The sequence below is a fragment of the Marmota flaviventris genome, chromosome 10, assembly GCF_047511675.1.
Source record: "Marmota flaviventris isolate mMarFla1 chromosome 10, mMarFla1.hap1, whole genome shotgun sequence".
In the NCBI taxonomy this organism is placed as follows: Eukaryota; Metazoa; Chordata; class Mammalia; order Rodentia; family Sciuridae; genus Marmota; species Marmota flaviventris.
The window spans coordinates 78,903,368-78,925,624 of record NC_092507.1 but is presented as its reverse complement, the minus strand read 5'-3'; the positions used below and the strand labels follow the sequence as shown (position 1 = coordinate 78,925,624).

At 35.7% G+C, this 22,257-nt stretch overlaps 1 protein-coding gene across 2 annotated transcripts in view; it reads left to right on the top strand.

Moving 5' to 3' along the window:
• The window catches only part of Dipk1a (divergent protein kinase domain 1A), a 105,098-nt gene that overhangs the window by 64,187 nt on the left and 18,654 nt on the right, over window positions 1-22,257 (top strand). For both annotated transcript variants that reach the window (XM_027935094.3, XM_071618053.1), the window contains exon 2: window positions 12,958-13,092. In XM_027935094.3, coding sequence (XP_027790895.1) covers window positions 12,958-13,092 — 135 coding nt within the window. The remainder of the gene's footprint in view (window positions 1-12,957; window positions 13,093-22,257) is intronic.

Genomic DNA, 22,257 nt, shown 5'->3' with positions numbered 1-22,257 from the left:
CCTCAAATCTTACTCAGAAGTGCACTCTATCACAGGACTTGTGGTATGTGGTGATTAACTTTGGCTTTTTTTTTTTTTGACAGTTCTAGGGATCGAACTCATGGCCTCCACATATGCTGGGCAAGTGTTCTACCATTGAGCTATATCCCCAGCCCTTAAACTATAAAATTTTTGCTATTAAGTTCATTATAAATTGATTGAAAAATATTTGCTGATTTTTCTATTTAAGATACCCATTAATTATGAGAGAAATACTTAGACTCACCATTTAGGTTAATTTATAATTTTTCAACACTGTTCTAATTCTGCTTTAGATAATCTTTGTATATAAAGCCATATGATGATCCATATATTAATAGCTAGTAATTTTAGGTAATAGTGGGTAGTAGAAGAGAAACTTCCATTTAAAATAGTGTCAAATTATCTTAATCTTTGGTACAATTTTTAAAAATTTATTTTCAGCACAGTTTTTTTTTTTATATACCTTTATTTTTTTATTTATTTATGTGGTGCTGAGTATTGAACCCAGTGCCCAACACATTTGAGGCAAGCACTCTATCACTGAGCCACAACCCCAGCCCTTTGGTACAATTTTTATAATCCACTGATGTCTTTTTTTTTTATCATATATATGTTGCATATTTAAGAGATATGTAGCAGTAGTCTCTTGAAATGTAATTTTTCAAGTGTGTTAGCTTTCCATTGCTGTGACCAAAATAACTAACAAGAACAACTTAGAGGGGGAGAAGTTTATCTTGGGCTCAGAGGCTCAGTCCATGGTCAGCTGGCTCCAGTGCTCTGGATCCAAGGTGAGGCAAAATATCATGGCAGGAAGGTATGGAGGAGGAAAGCAGCTCAGGACATGGCCGCCAGGGAGAGAGTACTCTACTCATCAGGGACAAAATATAAGCCCCTAAGGCATGCCCCCAGTGACCCACCTCCTCCAGCCACACCCTACCTGCCTACAGTTACAACCCAATACAGTAGTCTTTCAATTTATTAATCCACTAAATGAGTTAATCTATCAGTTAGGTTACAGCTCTTATAATCTAATGACTTCACCTCTCAACATTCCTGCATTGCTTTATGTATAAGCTTTTGGGGGACACCTCATATCCAAACCATAATAAGATATCCATTACTATACGTGCCATAGGGAATTCTATCAATGTATTTTCATGAAGATTTTTGGACAGTTGTTTTTTTTCATCATTCTCCAATCTGGCAAATGAAGCCTGTTATTTTCCTAAGTATTTGTGTTGCAGTAAATAACCCAGGTATCCTTGTCTTTTGTCAGATCTAGTGTTAAAGATTCAGAGAGCCTATTTTAAAATGTCAAGACCATTGTCAAAGAAATGAAACTGAAACTGTGGAAAGTGCCTCAACTCCCTGCAGTGTCTCAGTGCATTTTCTTTATAAATCAGCTCCTTTCCTTCTAAGTAAACATTGCTATGATCAAAACAGCTGTCATTTGTCTCTGAAGCATTTTCTATAGGTTTGGTTTTGTTTTTAGCTTTCTTTGGAATTTAAGAAAGAAATGGAAGGCAATTTTAGATTAACACCTGTCTGAGAAATTCCAAAATTAGAGATGGCCATCTGGTTTACATGATTTGTAATATTTTCAAAATAGAACTTTACCATTCCAAACAGAGTTTATAGGCTTTTTTAAAAACTGCTGCAACTATTAACATTTTACTATCAAACTCAAAAGAAGATAGATAATAGTGATGCTCACTCTAAGCAGGAACCCCTCTCTTCTCTGAGATACTGAATATGGGCAATTTAAGGCCATATTTTGTATTCAGCAGACTCACATAACTTGGAGGCCCATCTTAGATTTCTCTGTGTTTTCATTATTCCTGGTCAAGCCCAAAGAATTCAGCCTTGGTAGGTTTTAAGATATCTGAAGTTGACCTAGGTCATCCCTACCTTGGAAGTACTTTAAAAATGTTTTTTAAATATTTTTTTTCAGTTGTAGAAGGACACAATACCTTTATTTTATTTATTTTTATGTAGTGCTAAGGATAGAATCCAGTGCCTCACACGTGCTAGGCAAGCGCTCTACCACTGAACTACAAATCCAGCCCGGTACTTTAAAATTTGACTAGCTCTCCTGCCTTTTATAATCACTTTGAAATAAATTTCCTAGATATGTGTCTGACATTTTGCATTTAAGAAGTCTGGAGATCATTCACTAGTTCTGTTCAGTGCCCTATTTGTCTAGATATCCTTGTCTTTTGTCAGGTCTGGTGTTAAAAATTCGGAGAGCATATTTTAAAATGTCAAGACCATTGTCAAATAAATGAAACTAAAACTATTATTACCTATATAATTGGATGCTGAATGTCAATTGTAACAAGTTTTGGGGAAATAATATGTTATCATAAACTTCTTAAACCTGCTAGTTTTTTGTTGTTGTTTTTGTTTTTTTTGGTAGTAGGGATTGAACTCAGGGGCACTAGACTACTGAGCCACATCTCCAGCCCTATTTTGTATTTTATTTAGGGACAGGGTCTCACTGAGTTGCTTATTGCCTTGCTGTTGCTGAGTCTGGCTTTGAACTCAAGATTCTCCCGCCTCAGCCTCCTGCGCCGCTGGGATTATAGGCATGCGCTATCACGCCCGGCAAAACTGCATAGATTTTGACCTAGAAATTTCACTTACCGAAATCTCTTCTGAAGAAATAATAAAATACTCAAGTACATATTTATGTATTGAATACAGTAAGCAGTCGAGTGATTACAGGCTCTGAAGACAGGTTGCCTCAATTCAAATCCTGGTTTTCATACTAATGACTAATATAGTCTTACTTAACTGTGTGTTTCTCAGTTTCTTTGTCTATAAGACAATTTCTCCATGTGAGGAATAGTCCCCCCTCAGAATTTTTGTATGGGGATAATAGTAATCCTCTCAGTATCACTTATCACAGCAATGCTACAAAACACATTTCCCCCATACTCAGGAAGGAGCACACAATTAGCATTTACTTATCACTTCTATATTTACATCAGCTGAGATGAGCATGGCTCTGGGACCTTGGTTTGGTTCAGGTGGGCTTCCTGGGAACAACAGACTATCAAGAACCTATTCTACAGGGAGCATCTGAAGTGAAGAGGGCAAGTCCATTGGAACATTTTTCTTTGCATTGCATTTACTAACAAATATTGGCCAAAGCAAGGCACCTGGTTAAGCCCAAAACAATGAGGCAGGGAAGATGAGACATAGAATGAGTATTTACTAAACAATTCAGAGCTCTGCATGCTATTTCTATAAAGAGCCAGATAATAAATACTTATGGCTTTGTTGGTCATATGTCACTGTTCTAACAACTCAGTCCTGCTGTTGTAGCATGAGAGCAGCCTTAGATAACATATCAACGAATGGGTGACTATGTTCCAATAAAACTGTGCATACAAAACCAGGTGGCACACTGTATTTGGCTTGTGGGCCATAGTTTTCCAACTCCAGACTTATTTACCAGAGCAGCTCATAGAATTTTAATGAGGATTAAGTAAATTAATATACAAAAAGTACCTATAACAGTTCCAGGCACAGAGTAGCACTAATAAATATTGTTTCTCATTAATGGTGTTTGCCATTATTATTAAAACACAATATTGGAAATAATAAAAATGACCAACAGTAGAGATAGGGTTAAGTAAATTATGGTATATCCATACTGTAAAATGTTATGCATTCATTTAAATATATTTTTAAATATCAAGACCAATGACAAAGGAATACGTTTATGTTAAGTAAAGAAATAAATTATATTTATCATAGGATTCCAATTTGTTCTATATATTTACATTCATGGAAAGCAACTAGGAAAAAAATGTATCAAACTGAATCATTTTGAACTTTTTTATTGTATTTTTATTTTGGACTGAACCTTTTGTATTGTATTGTGTTTTTTTTTTTTTTTTATAATGGGGATTGAATCCAGGAGTGCTTAACCACTAAGTCACATCTCCAGCCCTTTTATATTTTTTATTTTGAGACAGGGTCTTGCTAAGTTGTTTAGGGCCTAAATTGCTGAGGCTGGTCTTTAACTTGAGATCCTCCTGCTTCACCCTTCTGAGTTGCTAGGATTATAGGCACTCACCATCGTGCCCAGCTACTGTATTTCCTTATTGTCCATCTTTTCTCCATTGGGCATACACTGTTATTTAAAGTACTTAAATCAAAAGTGCACTGAGGACTCTTCTAGCTCTGATGTTGTTATCATTCTATATATCACATATATTTCAATTGCTTAACAGATTTAGGATTTACCTAAAGGGCTGGCTGATGAGAATGTACTAGATGGACACTTTCCAACCTGTTGTTGTTGTTGTTTTTACATAAAAGAATAGTTTTTCTATGCTAGGATACCATTGGTTATAACCAATGGGAGTAGCATCCTGACTCTTGGGTTATGTGAACAGTAGCTCTTTTGGAACTACATTTCACTGAGCAACTAACAGTCCTTACAGTGATACAAAGGCAAAATGCTGATACACAGAGGTGGACGACTCCTCTGCTCCCTCTTTGGCCATCTGTCTTACACTTAAACACCTGCTTCTCTCATCTAGCAAAGGGAGATTCGGTTTCAGTATTTAACTGCCATGAGTCAAGAAGTCACATAAATAAAAGGCAGAAAGGAACTTCTCACAACCTCCTTAATCAATTTCACAGATTATTGGCAGTTAAAGTAATTTATTTTTAAAAATCCTTTATAATAATTAAGTTTTATATAAATTGTGATCAGTTAGCCTCTGGATATTCTAAGAGTCTAAGCTGTGTTGAAAATTGTTATATTAATTAGGTTAATACAATCTTAGAAGTAACTACCTCAAATAAATTTTGCCCTAAAATATGCTGTAGAATCTAAAGTATGGAAGGACCTTACATCTTAACCTTTAGTTTAGACAAAACATAGTTAAATTTTTTTAATCATTGAATTTAATTGCCAATCAGGTTTCTCACTCAAGATTTACATATCACAATTGTATCTTTTAAAAAGTTTTAAATCCAGTAGTGTCTGAATCTATGAAAAGGGAGAAATAGATGCTCAACTTGCCCATTCTGGCTGCTAGAATCTTAAAAAATAAAAGTAACATCAACCCGATTATAACCATATTTCAAGGAGTTATTTAAATTGGGAATTTATGTATATAGGCAAAGGGCTTATTATTGATAGTTATCGAGTCCATGACATGGAATGAGAACAATATTCAGTTGGCTTAAGCATAAATATATATACAACTACAAGTGCTATTGATGGATTCTATCTGTTCATGGCATCCTGGGAGTTATACCCTCATGTTGTCGTTTTCTGTATTCATTCTGCACTGGCTCTGTCTAACCAAAAGAATGCTGCAGAAATAGACAATGCAGCTTCATCTTGTTGTCTTGGAACTCTTCTTTATGGAAAGTCAGCTATCATGTAAGAAGTCTGTCCATCTTGAGACCACTGTGCTCTGAAGTACACATGAAGCTGTTCCAGCCACCCCAGCCAAGGTTAGAACACCCAACTCAGCCAGTCCTTCTTCAGGGGACCCTCGCCCTAGAAACAAAGAGAGAACTGCCTTAGTCAAGTCTTCCTCAGAACCATGGGAGATAAATTGTTGCTGTAAGTCTGTAATTTGGGGGATGATTGCTATACAGCAATAGAAAATCAGAACTCTTAGCTTTGTTATCCTTTGTCTTTTTGCACTAGGATGTTGGAAACCCTGTGACCAAGTTCTTTTTGTCTGAAATTGCAAACGCTAGCATTCTTTTGATATAGATTGCTAATGGTTGCTATGCTTCCCCACCCCTCCATTTTCTATGTAAGATGCTGCTATCTACTTGTACATAAAAGCCTTCTGTATGCTTTCTTTTAAACACTGGGGATAGCTTTGACCAGTTTTTTTTTTGTTGTTGTTGTTGGTTTGGTTTGGTTTGTTGTTTTTTATTTTGATATTGGGGTTGAACCCAGGGTACTTTATCACCAAGCTACTTCCCCAGCCCTTTTTTCAATTTTACTTTCAGATAGGATCTCACTAAGTTGCTGAGGCTGGCCTCAAACTTGTGATCCTCCTGTCTCAGCTTCCTGGGTAATTCAGATTACAAGCATGTGACACCACACACAGCTATTCTGTTTTTTTTTGACTTTGCACCTCTCTTTAATATGTGCTTGGCCTTTGTTCTCTAAGTAGCAGCAAAGACAGGATTTGAGAGTTTTCAACTTTTGTTGGGAAAAGTCACTTCCTCATTGGCTAAGAACTAAAATTGCACCCACTCCTGGACAGTTTCATGACAATTCCTTTGTAATGCCTTTTAGAGTGCCTCCTGGCAAACTGATATAGAGCCAAAACTCTTCAGTCATTCTAAGCCTAATATCAAATCAGCATGTGGTTGAACAATACATTCTCATAGTTTTTCCCAAACCTATGTCCATAGTTTTCAGGAACCTTGCATGGAATGTATGAGATACACAGAGGATCTTATGTATTGCCTGGTACATAGAGTGCAGCTTCATATTTTTTTTTGTGTGTGTGTGTGTGTTGTCATTTTGACAGCTTTAAAAGAAAAGTATACCCTTTAAAACTTACGTATTGATTATGTATTTCGTTTGCTGAAAACCCAAATGAACACTGTAGAGCAAAGAAAATGAACAGACTGGCTATGTGTATCAGCACTGATGAATCACATAATGCTGAGAGAAGGATGCAAGTCAAAGTAGAGTATATATCATGTGCATCTGTTTATGTAAAATTCAAGAGCAATCAACATCAAACTCCACATTTTAAGGAAACATGATCAGTGTTTAAACTACTTAGAGAAGCATATACACAATTATCATGGAAGTCAGGAACAAGTTAACTAACCCTATATAGGGGAGGGGCAGATGGAGTAGGTGAATGTACTAAGAAATTCTATTTTTTAACTCAATTGATAGATACATGAGTATTTGCCTTTTTAGTTATCATTTAAGCTATATTTATATACATTAAACAATTCTGTATGAAATTTCACATAAAAATTTAAGTCGATCAAGAGACTTGTAGATCTAGAGATATATTTTTGAATATGTATGCTAAACACATACAAATTTTTTTTTCTGATTAGGAAAGTAATACATATTCATTATACAGAATTTATGGAATAGAGAAGAAAAATTAAAACCCATAGTCCTACCACTCTAGACTTTTAAAAAAAAAAATTTTAGTTGTGGATGGACACAATACTTTTATTTTATTTATTTATTTTTATGTGGTGCAGAGGATCGAACCCAGTGCCTCACATGTGCTAGGCAGGTGCTCTACCACTGAGTCACAACCCCAAGCCCCATTTTAGACCTTTTGGGATAACCATCTTTGACATTTTGGCTTATTTCCTTGAAGTTTCTAAAGTTTGCTGGTGATTTTCTTCTCTTTTTAAGAACAAAATTGGGAATGTACTATACTTGCTATTTTGAAAGCTCATCTTTTTCACTTAATATATCATGAACATTTCACATGTTGTAACACTTCTTTGAAAAACTATTTTACTCTTAAGCCTAACCATAGGCCTGAGAATCACCCTGTGCAATGAATTCCCCAGGTGTTCTTACATTTTTTTGATGCTATCAACCTCTAAGCATGATATGAATTAGCATTAGGTGAAAATTATTTGCTCCTTGACTCCTTGTTGAAATTTTATTTCTGGAGTTCTGGTGCATACCTGTAATGCCAGCAACTCAGGAGGCTGAGGCAGGAGAATCTCAAGTTCAGTTAGCCTCAGCAACTTAGTGAGATCTTGTCTCAAAATAAAAAATAAAAAGGGCTGCATATGTGGCTCAGTGGTAAAGTGCCCCTGGGTTCAATCCCCAGTAACAAAAGATTAATTTTTTTATTAGATACATTTAAATTTTCTTAATGATTTTCCAATCACCCTCCACTGGCAGTGAGGCACCCTTTAGAATAAGGGTACCTTATGCTCAATAAAGTTTATCTGCATTCATTATGACATGTAGAAAATATATGCCTTATTGAATGTTTTCCTTCAATCTGTTCTTTTTACAGCTAGCATATTTTTCAAAAGTATTACTAACTATTCGTATCTAATATATTTAAAGAGAATGGTAAAAGTTATTTGGGAAAAGTTATTATATAGATAAATAATTTTAATTCTATTTTTTTCCCAACAAGGTTACTCCCAAATATGCCTCAAAAGTCAGCTAACTAGGGATGGAGTGTAGCTGAGGGGCAGGGTGCTTACCTAGCATTCCTGAGGCAGTGGTTCAATCCATAGCAGGGGGATATGGTCCGCTGTCTATAATGTTCTCAATATAACAATAAGAAAAAAAATTGAAGATAATTTCAGCATACTGGTAATTGAAAAACTTGAATAAAAGGGATAAACACATTTCTAAGTTTTGTTTTTGTAATGCTGGGGGTTGAATTCCAGGCCTCTAACATATTAGGCAAGCACTAGACCACTGGGCAACATCCCCAGCTCTTTTTTAAAATTTTGAGACAGGGTCTCACTAAATTACCCAGGGCTAACCTTGAACTTGTGATCTTCCTGTCTCAGCCATCCAAGTAGCTGGGGTTACGGGCATGCAGCACTACAAGGAACCACATTCCTACTTTTTTTTTTTTTTTAATGAAATGATATAACAAGTGTATTTGAGCTTTTGCAAAGGATAACCTTATCAATTTGCTGTTTATATAACAAGTATATTTGAGCTTTTGCAAAGGATAACCTTATCAATTTGCTGTTTTCTGAGTGTTCAAGTCCACCAAATTTGTTAAGCAAAATTTGTGGACAAAAGCAAATGATATGGTAAATATTTTTTCTTTCCCAGTTCTCAAAATTAAGAACATTTGTGTAGTGAGTACTAGTGGTAAAGTAAACAGGACTTTGTGCCTTACATGTTTATGAAAGATGTTGAATACAAAAAATAAATAAGAGAAATAGTCTTAAATGGATAAATTTTGGAGAGCTCTCTTTCTGCCTATTTTTAAAACAATGTAAAATTATATAAACAAAATCAAGAGTTTTCAGATTTGTCTGGGAAAAAAAGTTATCACAATGGAACCAGGCAATATTTGAAAAGAAGAAAAGTGCCCACTGTTCTTTAGAGTGGAATTAAGAAATTTTGTTTCATCGTGTACATATTTTCCATCTCCAGTGATTACACTTTATTTAGAATAAAAGATTGGTAATAATTCTAGTCATAAAGAACTAGTTCTGTTATTTCCAGACAGAGTTACAAGATTTTTAAAATTGGTAATAGTTTATGCATTAAAGACTAGTTCAAAATAAAATGATAGTGTCATACAAATTTGATAATTTTTGTTCTCATTTCATTGTGTAACCATAATAGTTTCTTAAACACAACACTACTGACATTTGGGCTGGGTACTGTTTGTTATTGGGAGCTGTACTGTGCATTTCAAGATTTTTAGAAACATCTCTGGCCTTTACCACAAGTTTCCAGTAGTAATCCCCAGTTATGAAACAAAAATGTCTCTAGACATTGCCAAGTGCCCCTCTCTCCAGGAGGCAAAATTGACTCCATTTGAGATTCATTTACTGAAATTGTTATCATGCTTTTTAGGAGCATAATTTGGAAAAAGGAATATTAGTAACTAGGCACAAAATCAGAATAAAAAAGCTTCTAGGCAATAAATTTGGATAGTTCAGCACAAACAAAAATATCAGACTGCATATCTTAATCAAAGACTAGATTGTCTAGGCAATTGGTATAGAACAGATCACTAGTAACATTTTAGCAGGTGCCACACAGGGAAAATAAAATTACTTAATAATTACAGGTGTAATTTACAGCTGTTTCATTAATCATTATTTTAAAACATAAGGATCTACAGATATTTAAGGACACATGAAGGTCTTTTATACTATTTTGTGTTTCCCCCAAATCACAGCAGTTTTCCATGGCATGCTGAAATAAAAATGTGTTTGAGTACTTTTGTCATTTTGTCTACAACAGGCGATGCCCAGTGCCCTGCTGGGAATATCATTAATCTAACTTCCTCTACAAAATTTTTGGCATTTGTATCATGACAGGCACTCCTCAGGCAAGTCAGCTCATGGGTGTCCTTCAGTTTAAACATGTGCCAGAGGAAGTAGAGAAATACAGCTTGATGAGAGAGAAGCAAAATATTTAAATAGGAACACAGAACCATTATCACACCTAACAAATTAATCTCTTACAACCAGAGAAATGAAAAGTTGTGCTCTATTTGTGTACAATGAATCAAAATGCATTCTGCTTCATATATACCTAATTAGAACAAATAAATAAATACATAGGAAAGAAAAAAATCTCTTTCTAGCACAAGTATCTTGTCATTCTTCAAATTTCAATTGTTTCACAAATGTCATTTTCTTTTTTTTTTAAATACCTTTATTTTATTGTTATGTTGTGCTGAGGATCAAACCCAGTGCCTCACACATGCTAGGTGAGCACTCTACCTCTGAGCCACAACCCCAGCCCCTCATTTTCTTTTTTAAACAGTTCTCCCCCCTCCCCTGGGGTGCTGGGAAATTGATTCTCAGTTTTCATTTGAATCAGGACTCCAAAAAGAGTCACACTTTTTTTTAATTTGATATATTTCTCAAATATTTTCTAATCTTTAGGCTTCTCCTCCTTCCCTCCCTATCCCTCCTACCCCTTATAATTTATTTGTTGAAGAAACTGTGTTGTTTATATTACAGCATTTCCCACAGCCTGGAGTTTGCCTGGTAGTGTCACTTGTGTTCCTCTGTCTGCCTCCACTGTTTCCTGTACACTGGCAGTTGCAGCTAAAGAAAGGCTTGATCAGATTCAAGATTCAGTTTTCTTTTTGGCAAGTCTAAAAACAAGGCAATCGCCAATGGCAGCATTGTTGGTCTCTTGCTTAGTGACTTGAAAATTGATTTAGGTGACATTCACTGAGTTTTTACTGTGTACACAACAAGGTGCTTATGTTCTCTGGGCATTATTTAATCATAAAACTTATTTAATCATAATACCATGCCAATTTTTGTCTTATGAATAGACCTCTTCTTAGAGCCAAGTAATCTTGTGTGTGTGTGTGTGTATGTGTGTGTGTGTGTGTGTGTGTGAGTGATACTGCAAACTGAACCCAGGGGTGCTCTACCCTGAGCTACATTCCCAGTCCTTTTTTTTTTTAATATTTATTTTTTAGTTATCAGTGGACACAATGTCTTTATTTTATTTTATGTGGTGCTGAGGTTCAAACCCAGTGCCTCCCACATGCTAGGCGAGTGCTCTACCTCTGAGCCACAACCCCAGCCCATTCAGTCCTTTTTATTTTATATTTTAGACAGGGTATCACTTAGTTGCCAAGGCTAGCCTCAAACTTGTAATCTTCCTGCCTCAGGCTCTGGAGTAGCTGGGATTACAGGCATGCACTACCACACCTGGTCTTTAGATGTCTTTTACGTAGCCCATTGTTATTTATGTGACTTAATGTGAAATTCTACCTAAATTGTTTATTTTTTTTAAAACTGGATTCACTTGGAGTTATATAAAAATGTTTTGCATTAAAGGCCCTTTAAATTTTTAATGATAAAGTCCAAAGACCCACCATGTAACTGAATTCATTATACTCCAGCTCTGGGGACTGTGATTCACCATCTGTTAACCTCACAAAGATAGATAGCTAAACCACAAATAGGGGCCCACAGAATTCGGTATTTCCTGAGTCGATTTTTCCTTTGCAGCCATTGTCTTCTGCAGGTGCACTTATGGCTCTTTCATCTCTTTGCTTTCTTTTCGAGCTCACAGTGCTCACAGTGTCCTACTGTTTTCTAGTGTGAGAAACTGGCTCGTGATTGTAAAAGCAAAACTAGCTTTTCATTGTTTGTTTACGTATCTTTAATTCATTCTGCTCAAACTCTCTCCATAATCCTCAGTTCTACTGTCTATAAAATCAGACTATTGGAGCTCCAGGCTCCAAAACTAATGCCAAATTGTTGACCAACTATCGCTTTTGAAGATTAAATTGTTTGATGGGTGGTTGATGGAGAAAAGGCACCAACTGGCCCAAGCTGCAGTTAGATATCAGAGCACTGGTAGCCAAACAATGCAAAGAAGATCCCATTGTGTGGCTTTACAAGTTGACATACAAGGAGTGATTTACTCTTGATATATCTTGATCCTTCTTCTCCGTTTATTTCTCTTTTCATGGTTAAAACATTCTCCTCAGTTTTCAGAATATCTACTGAAAAGAAACATTTGGTTGGTTGAATAAAAGGGCCCAAAAGCCCTGGTGAATGCAATAGGGAAATAGGAAAGCCTGTGGATTTTGATTTCTTATTCTGGTTGTCACTATGAGACATTAGACAAATAACCATTCTTGGTTCTTATTTCTTGTAAAGATATTTTTATCGTGATTATTCACACTTTTAAAAATCCTTATCCAAGGGGCTGGGGTTGTGGCTCAGGGATAGAGTGCTCATCTAGCACATCCAAGACCCTGGGTTCGATTCTCAGCACCACATAAAAATTAATAAAATAAAGGTATTGTGTCCATCTGCAACTAAAAAATAAATATTAAAAAAAATCCTTATCTGAAGCAGTCTTTTGTATGCTCCTAGTAATGGGAATTGTATCTTTTTTGGGGGGTGGGGGCTGGGGGAGAAGCGTAACTGGGGATTGAACTTTTTACCTGATCTTACATTGGAGCATGGCACACGTGCTTGTGCTTAATAAGTAGCTTTTAATGATGGTGAAATTTGAAAGGTTATACTTCTTAAAGGATATTTTGTTCCCTTTTTCCTTGGCAGGACCAAGGAGCTTCTTTTTCTAAGACCAGTGCTGTTCCGACAGGGTGAAAGTGCACTTTGTTCTAAGATTGCCATATGAAAGCCTTAGAATATATACTGTGTGATTCCAAGGGGGGAAATCACATCCTAGGACAGTGAATGCTGAGTTGGTGCTGAATGAATGATCATTATGTATTCTTTTACTCACAGGCTCGCTTCTCATATGTGCGGATGAAATATCTTTTCTTTTCCTGGTTGGTGGTTTTTGTTGGAAGCTGGATTATATATGTGCAGTATTCTACCTATACAGAACTATGCAGAGGAAAGGATTGTAAGAAAATAATAGTAAGTATTTTTAATTTTTGAGCTTTCTGAAAGCCTCTTAATAACACACTAGATTTATTACTTATATTATTTATATTACTTATATACTAACAGTTGTTTTCAAAAATAAAAGTTAATTTGACATTAGAATTGTGCTAATGGGAAATAGGAAAATTTATTAAGCTTATTAATATGACCAAGCCGGGAATATTCCCCACTTTGAAAAATGCAGTATTCAGGGGTGGGGTTGTGGCTCAGGGGTAGAGCGCTTGCCTCAATTGTGTGAAGCCCTGGGTTCAATTCTCAGCACCACATAAAAATAAATAAATTAAATTAAATTAATTATATATATATATATGAAGAAAAATGCAGTATTCAGAAATCTAAATACATAATGTAGATAAGTTAGCATGGGAGCATCCTCATTTACAAAAAAGTATGTTTGCTTTTAGGCATGTTGGAAATTTAGTTTAATCTGATGGATTTTTCTTTTCTTTTTGTACTGGGAATTAAACCCAGGGACTTTTGCATGCTGAGCAAACACTTTATCACTGAGCTATATATATATCCCAGCCCTTTTTTAAAAATCTAAAACAAGGTCTTACTAAGTTGCCCAGGCTGGCCTCAAACTTGTGATCCTCCTGCCTGAGCCTCCCAAGAAGCTAGAACAACAAGCATGTGCCCCCATGCCCATCCAGATGTTTTTTTTTTTTAATGTTTATAAAAGTATTATTTACATGCAGTCTTCCTGGAACATACCTTTTAAATAAATGAAGTTATTCTCAAGTTCCAAAATTTATCTAAAACATATATGTTTGTTATTTAATTTCTACCCTAGAGATTTGATATATCTCAGGAAAATCACTGTGAATCTTCAATTTCTTTTAGTGATTATTGCTTCCATAGCATTCATATATATATATATATATATATATATATATATATATATATATATATAGTGTGTGTGTGTGTGTGGTGGTGGTGGTGCTTGAACCCAAGGCCTTGTGCATGCAAGGCAAGCACTCTACCAACTGAGCTATATCCCTAGCCCACATTTACATTTTTTTTTAAATTTTTTTATTAGTTGCTCAAAACCACTTTTACATTTTAAATGTTTGAGTATTTCCAGTAAATTTAATTCCTTGCCTTCCACCAATAGCTTCTAATATAATAATATTAAAACACTTCATCTCAGAATTTAAAAAATTTTTTTTAGTTGTAGATGGACATAATATCTTTATTTTTACTTATTTATTTTTCATGTGGTGCTGAGGATCAAACCCAGGGCCTCACGGCAAGCACTCTACCACTGAGCTACAACCTCAGCCCTCAGAATTTTCTATATGTGTGTAAATATATAATATGTGTGTGTATAAATTTATATATACATATATATATATGTATATATATAAATTTTTTTGTGTAGGGTTTTTTGTTTTTCTGATGCTGGGGCTCAAACCCAGTGCTTTGTGCATGCTGAGCAGGTACTGTACCATTGAGCCACACCCCATCCTATAGAATTATATTTCTAATAATAGTGATTTGGGGATTCCAATGATTAGATTATTAGATTCTATAGTTATTGAATGTGACTCTTTGCCCAGGCATTGGTGCTAGGTGTGTGCATATATTAGGGAACCTAAAACGTCTTTGACCTTACAGAACTTGTAGTTGAGCAGGGAAGAAAATGAGTGATCACAGTAAGATGAGAAATGTTATGATAGCAAGTGTTATGGCAACATAAGTCAGGGAGACCTGACACTTGCCAAGGTTCTAAAAAAAAGAAAATCAGTTTAACACCAGGCACTCTATCAGTCAGGATTAAAAAACTATTATTCAGGAATATTATAAATTTTTTAAGTAGGCAAGGCAGGAATTACTAATATAAGAAGCAGGGGAATTAATTAGTAAAGAGTTCCAAATCAAGGTTCAAAGACATCAGGCCTATGTCTGTTTCAATTGGCCGTTCTGGATCCTTGAGGAATTTTAAGATAGGAAGAACCTCTGGAGCCAGCTGATGTACCAGGAATTTCATATGTTCATTAATCCTTAAAATAAGACTATGAAAAAACCCCAAGCCCATTTTACAAACAAGAAATATGACCCAGAGAGAGAGAAAATAATTTTCCCAAAATGATGGAGCCAGAATTTGATCCAATTCTGTTTCTATATAAAGTTATCACCCTTTCTCCTGCCCTATGTCAGAAAAAACTGACAAAGGAAGCTGTAGTCTAGATAAGCTAACACAAAACTCATCTGCCCACCTTCAGTGAAGGAGGAAGCAGGGATTATGCCATCATTTATAATAACATGCAAATTACCAAAATTCTAATATAAATAAAATTAAAACACTTCATCTCAGAATTTTTTTGTGTATGTACACACACACACACACACACACATATTGTTTTCTATTGCTTATTTGAAATGTGTATTTCCCTTTTACTAGGCTATCTTTCTTGAACCAGGTACCTTTGGGCACATTAATAAGTATTCCAGGGCTGGGTATGTCTCGGTGTAGAGCACTTTCCTGATACTCATGAGGCCCTGGGTTCCATGCCTAGAACAAAAAAAAAAGGTATTCCATGGATAAAATATTTCCTTGTCAGATATATTTAGAAACATAGGGCTAAACAAAAATAAATAGTTGGCTTTACTGACCACTTCCCAAGGTCTTTAATATAGTAATGTGTGTTAGGCTTCTCCAAGAGAAAGCAAATGCACTTGATTAGAAAAAAAAATATATCCCCACCACCACCTTTCCAGGAAGGCCTGTTAACGTCATCTGCTGATGTTAGAAATACTATTCTAAGGAAAAAAAAAAGAAATACTATTCCAAGAGATTAAGCCAAAATTAAATGAATATGATTGTGTTGATACAACATTTTATAAAATATAAGGCACATATTGGTACATATTCTGTCATGAATGAATTATAGTTGACGTGCCTCATTTTTTACTTTAATTTCCCTTTAATTTATAAGAAATGGAAACAGAGCCTAATTCTACCATAATTGGATGGTTATCTTATTGAAACTTGAAATTAATGAAAAAGCTTTCTAAGTCTAAAGTACTTTATTTTCCTGACTTTAAAAATATTTGTAGTTACTCTGCATTTGGGATTATGTCTTTAAAATCTACCATAACTGGTATTAAACTAAGGACAATAATAATAACCTAAGATAATCCTAATAGTGCATAGAAACTATGGACTTAGAACTAAAAAGCAAGCAGAAAAAAATATTTCTAAAGTATATTTTTAAAGCTGCAAAGAACTAACATGTTAGTGAGGAATTACATCAAGATCTGGGAGAGGATAAGATTCGAGAAAGGTAAGTTTAGTTTCTGTGACTGATTTTCCTGGAGATGTATGCTCTGAAACACACACCCTTATGAGGCTGGAAAATAAAAATCTAGTTCCAATCTAACCGAGGGTGGGAAACCTGGTTCACTGTATCTTAGAGACCCTGAAGGGCCAAACACCAGGAATAAAGGGGAACTGAAAGAATTTCAGAATGGTGAGCTGGCTTTTGTAACCTCTTTTACCCTGGAGGAATTTGCTAATTCTGGGCATGGGCAGTGATCTGAGAAGCAGAACTCAGAGTCATGCACGACATAAGGACATTTTCGTCAATGACAGACCACATATGTAATGTTATATGCCGTAGATCCTAAGTGTGTAGTAGCAATAACATCTATGTTTGTGTAAGTACATTCTATGATATAAACATAATGATGAAATCACCTAATCATGCACTTCTCAGAAATATCCCAGTTATTAAGTGATGCACGACTGTACATACTACCAAAGAACCACTGCAGGGACAAGAAACTGGTAGAGCCTTTGTAGAAAACTGGGGCACCTCACTGTAAAAAAAATGGTTATCACATTGGGATATTTGCCAATTTCCGGGCTTCTTCAGAATTAGAGGCTAAAATTTCATTGAAAAGCAGAGTACATGTTTTGACGATCTCAGAGATTAGAGTTATAAACCTACTGGAGGAAGAAGCCCCAGTGAATGCCAGGCTCTCAGGTAAAAACCCCAAATGGCTATGTCCTTGGAATGGGAATGAGCCAAAAGTAGCTTGAGCTTTAACAGAGCAACAACTCAGCCTCAACTCAACACAGCACATAATTTTGTAAAGATTATCAGCTATCAGTACATCTGCCTTTAGAGGGAAGGGAAACCCTTTGAAGAGTCATTATTAAAAAGAAAAATTACAGGCAATGCCAAAAGACAAGATCATATGACCCCAAAATCAAGAAATTAACAAAGACACTAAATGCAGATCCACAGAAGGCTTGGATATTAGAGCCCCCCAAAAGGACTGCATGTTCATGTTCAATTAAATAGGAAAAATAGTGGGGGAAATAGAAAAAAAAATGAATATCCAAAGAAAGGGGCATGACAGGGAAGGCTGTTCTCTGAGGGCAAGCTCCAAAAGGAACTTAACTGAGAGCTGGTTACTGCCTCAACTCCCAGCTGGTAAGGGTTTGAGTGCTTCAGGTCTGGAGGGGATTTGGGTGGTTTATCATGGCACCAACTATAATACGTTTAAACCCAAATATGTTGGTAATTAAATTAAATATAAATGGGCCAGATGTTTCGGTTGAAAGACAAAGACTTGTCAGGATATATTTTTAAAAATCAAAATATATTTACAGGAGATATATCTAAAATATAAAGATATTGAAAGTAAAAGAACAGGAAAACATTCATGTAAATATTCAAAGTGTAGGGCTGGAGTTGTAGCTCAGTGGTAGAGCGCTTGCCTAGCATGTGTGAGGCACTGGGTTCAATTCTCAGCACCATATACAAATAAGTAAATTAAGTAAAGGTCCATCAACAACTAAAAAAAAAAATGTAAAAAATATTCAAAGTATAACGGTATGTGTTATTTTATACAGCTTATGCCTGTTTTTGTTTTGTTTTGTTTTTCTTTTTTTTAGTTGTGCAGTATCTGCTTAAGTAATTGCCTGGCCTTTTCATAAATTATAGTAATAACTATACCTTCTTCTGGTCCTTGTTTTGAAATGAATAGCCTAAGCCAATTATCTCTCTTCCTTGTATTACTACATAAACTGTTCTTTTGTTTAAGTGGACTGAACTGAACCAGATCCAGATTGCTAATTTTAAATTTTAGATACACAAATATAAAACCACATTATCTCAAAACCATATTTAGCAAAAGCATGTTTGGCAAAGGATCATAGTAGTCTATGTATAAGCTGTGAGCAGATTTCATTCAAAAATCTTAGTCGATTTCATCTTTGTGAACTCAGGAAGATTATAAAGAGACACAGAAGACCCAAATTAAGATCCACAAACATTATTTACTAAAATTTAAAGTGTAGATTATTTTCTTCCCTTGAAGAGTAGGCATTGTTGCTTTTAACTTTCCTCCAGTTTCTTTTTCCTATTTTTAATAATTTAATATTTATTTTCAAGGTAACTACTACCATATAGCAATCATTTTAAAAATTGTAATCTATTTTAGAGGCAGTATCAGTCAGTCAACAAATATTTTCTTGAAGACCTACTACTTCTTAGTCATTATTCCAAGAATACAGTGGGAAGCGAGATATACAGAGTTCATGCCTTAAGAGGTTTGCATTTGCCAGGCACAATGGCTTACACCTGTATCCCAGCAGCTCGGGAAGCTGAGGTAGGAGGATCTCGAGTTCAAAGCCAGTCTCAGCAAAAGTAAGGTGCTAAGCAACTTAGTGAGACCCTGTCTCTAAATAAAATACAAAATAGGGCTGGGATGTGGCTCAGTGGTTGAGTGCCTCTGAGTTCAATCCACAGTACCAAAAAAGAAGAAGAAGCTGCTTACATTCTTACAGTGTAGTGTACGTAATAAAAAAAAAAAAAAAGTAAAATAATTCAGTTTACATTTACAAGTGCAACGAGAAAAGATGAAACAGAAATATATAGTGGAGAATGGCTAGGGCGTGCTGCCAGAGTGATTGGGAAAAGCCTTCCTGAAAGATGGCATTTTGACTTGGACCCTGATGAGAAGAAAGCAATTGTGTGAAAATCTGGAAACTGAGTATGTAAGGACAGTAAGTACAAATGCCCAGAGAGTGGAGCAAGCTTGAGGAATGTGATTGGTTCCATGTGTGTGACTTAGGAAAATCTATTTTATTGCAATTGTTAACATCACATTTTAAAATGTTGGATATTAGTGGTGCAATTCACTGAATATGAGGAAATTCTTAATTACCAGTAGCTCAACCCTATCATGCCAGTTTATTGGAGAAAATACCTGCAGTCAAAGCACCAGCCTCTCCCTTTTTTGTGATGTACCTTGTGATTGAGTAAGTGACTTTGTTTCATTGGCTCGCTTCAATTCCATTTTACAGGTGAGGAAAGTATCTCTGCCTTACCTGTATCACAGGTTTTATGAAGATAAAGTGAAATTGAACAAATTAACCTGGCCCTCTAACACTGAATGATGCTCCAACATACCTACTAGATTAAAAAAAAAAAAAGTTTTCAAGTTCTTGATTTATTTTCATTGGCCCAGGGCACATACCCTAGTATTTACTATTGCTATAACCATAACATTGTGATTCAGAGATTTTCCTAGAATATCATTAGCTGTCCCAACTAGAGTTTTGACTCCATGCTGAGATCATTGTTTAGGAGTTAGGAAGCAAATGTGTAAGAAGCAGTTTAAGTCTGCTTAGAAATCGTGGTCTATCTTGACTTACATGGCTTTCTTCTCTGTGTGTGTCTTTTTCCCCCTTTGTCCATTTCTAGGTCCTATCTAGTGCTTTTCTGCTTAAAGGTATAAGCATTAGAATAAAAGAACCTCAGGTTTGAGTTCCAGCTTTGCCCTCTGAGCTATACAAGCTTGGGCAAGTTACTTAACTTTTGTAAAATGGCGATTAATAATACCTTACAGGTATTGTGAGGGTAGAATGAGTTCATTTACTGTGCCTAGCACTTAGCATTTTCTCCAGTTCCTTGCCCTTGAGTATATAGCTGGGAAGATATCTATGTGCACCACACAACATTATATGGACAGGTATGTCAGAGTTCTACTAAGAAGCAAAACTAATATAAAGAGGTTCATTGCGAGGAATTGGCTTGTCCCATACAAAAGCCACATAGTTGACTGTGAGGAAAGGCAGGCTGGAACTCTGTGGCACCGCTGAAGATACTGACTATAAGCAGAATTTGTTCCAGAGAAGCTGCAGCATTGCTTTTAAGACCCTTCAACTGCCTGAATTAGAACTACTCAGATTATCTAGGATAATCTCTCTTAAAGTCAAGTGATTATAGACTTAAGTCACATCTACAAATTACCTTCACAGCAACACCTAGATTGTTTGCTTCAATAACTGGGAACGATAGTCTAGCCACGTTGACATATCAAAAACATATCACATCAAGATAAAATGATCTAATTTATACTATGGGTATTTTAGTACAAACCTTTAAAGAAAGAAAACTTTCTTTAAAGGTTTGTGCTAAATGAATAGTGAATAGAGAGATCATTGTAGGTAGCATGGTAGAGAAAGGCTTGGTAGAGAAGATTCAGTTGTAGAGCCTTAAAGAATAAAAAGAATTTGGAAGGGCACTAAGGAGACTCTTTCTCCTTCTAATTATAAACCAGGCTTACTTGGCATTTTTATCACAAAGAGCTAAATGCTAATGAACACTGGGCCAGCAACACCGGGAACATGTAGTAGCCTCTGAATCTTAGACTTAGTTGAAACTTCTGGTTGTCTATAAATTAATATATTTTTCTCTTTTGTCTCTTTAAGGTAAAATTTTAAAACAAACTGAGAACATCAAACAAATCGAGCATGTATTTCATGTAAATTATGTACTGTGTGAATCAGTCTAATTTAGTAATCAAGTATATTTCTAGCTGGATGTGGTGCTGCATACTTGTCATCCAAGCTACTTGGGAGGTTGAGTCAGGAGGATTGTAAATTTGAAGCCAGCCTGAGGCAATTTAGTAAGACCCTGTCCAAAAATTTAATTTTAAAAAGGGTAGAGGGGGGACTGGAGTTGTGGCTCAGTGGTAGAGTGCTTGTCTAGCACACGCGAGGCCCTTGGTTCGATCCCCAGCACCACATAAAAATAAATAAATAAAGATATTGTGTCCAACTACAACTAAAAAATAAATTTTAAAAAAAGTGTGGAGAGCTGGTGATGTAGCTCAGTGTAGAGTGCTTATGCACTGTAAGGAGAATGTTATAAGGGTTCAGTCCCCAGTACTGGGGGGGGGGAAGTATCTTCTATTCAACATTTAAAATTAGTATAGAATATTAGTATTATATCCCTGAGAACCATCTTTAACCAATGGGTAAATTTTGTTATAAGATCTAGGTAATGCTCAATCTTAATTTTGAGCTTCTAGGAAGCTAGCAATGAAAACTGAGATAAATTTTTCACATTGTACATTGATCTGAAATTGAATTCAAGTTTATTGTTTTCAGTTTTAGATTTCTTTCCTTCCTTCTCTCTCTTTCCTTCCTTCCTTCCTTCCTTCCTTCCTTCCTTCCTTCCTTCCTTCCTCCCTCCCTCCCTCCCTCCCTCCCTCCCTTCCTTCCTTCCTTCCTTCCTTCCCCTCACTCTGTTGCCCAGGCTGGTCTTAAACCCAGTGAGCTCAAATAATGCCCTATGTCAATCTCCCAAGTAGATGAGATTACAGGACCATGCCACTGTGCTTGTGCTTGGCTTGGCTTTTGTTTTCAATTGTAATAAAAGCATGGAGCTGTAATCTCAGCTACTCAGGAGGCTGAGACAGGAGGATCTCTTGAGTTCACCAAGATTAAGAACAGCCTACATAACATAGTGTGACCCTGGTTTGAAAAGAAGAGAAAATATGAAACATTCTACAGTCATACCTATTATTTAGGGCTTGATTCTAGTGAAATGAATAATAAGCCTTTAAAACTTGTAGAAGGGAAGTGGAGTAGAATGATATAACCCCCAAAAGCAAGGTCAACTTGCACTTAAGTTGTAAGGAATGAGAACTGTTTGGCTCTTTGTTTAGAAGCCGCTTTCTAAAAATGACAGCGACCAGTAACCCTAGTCAGATGTGCTTGGAAATACCCTTTTTTTTTTCTTTGTTTCTTTTTCTAACAAGCTGATTGCATAATGTGTTATGTGATTCATTGCGGATTTTCTCTGATTATAGAAATTCCTAATTCATTCATTATTTCAA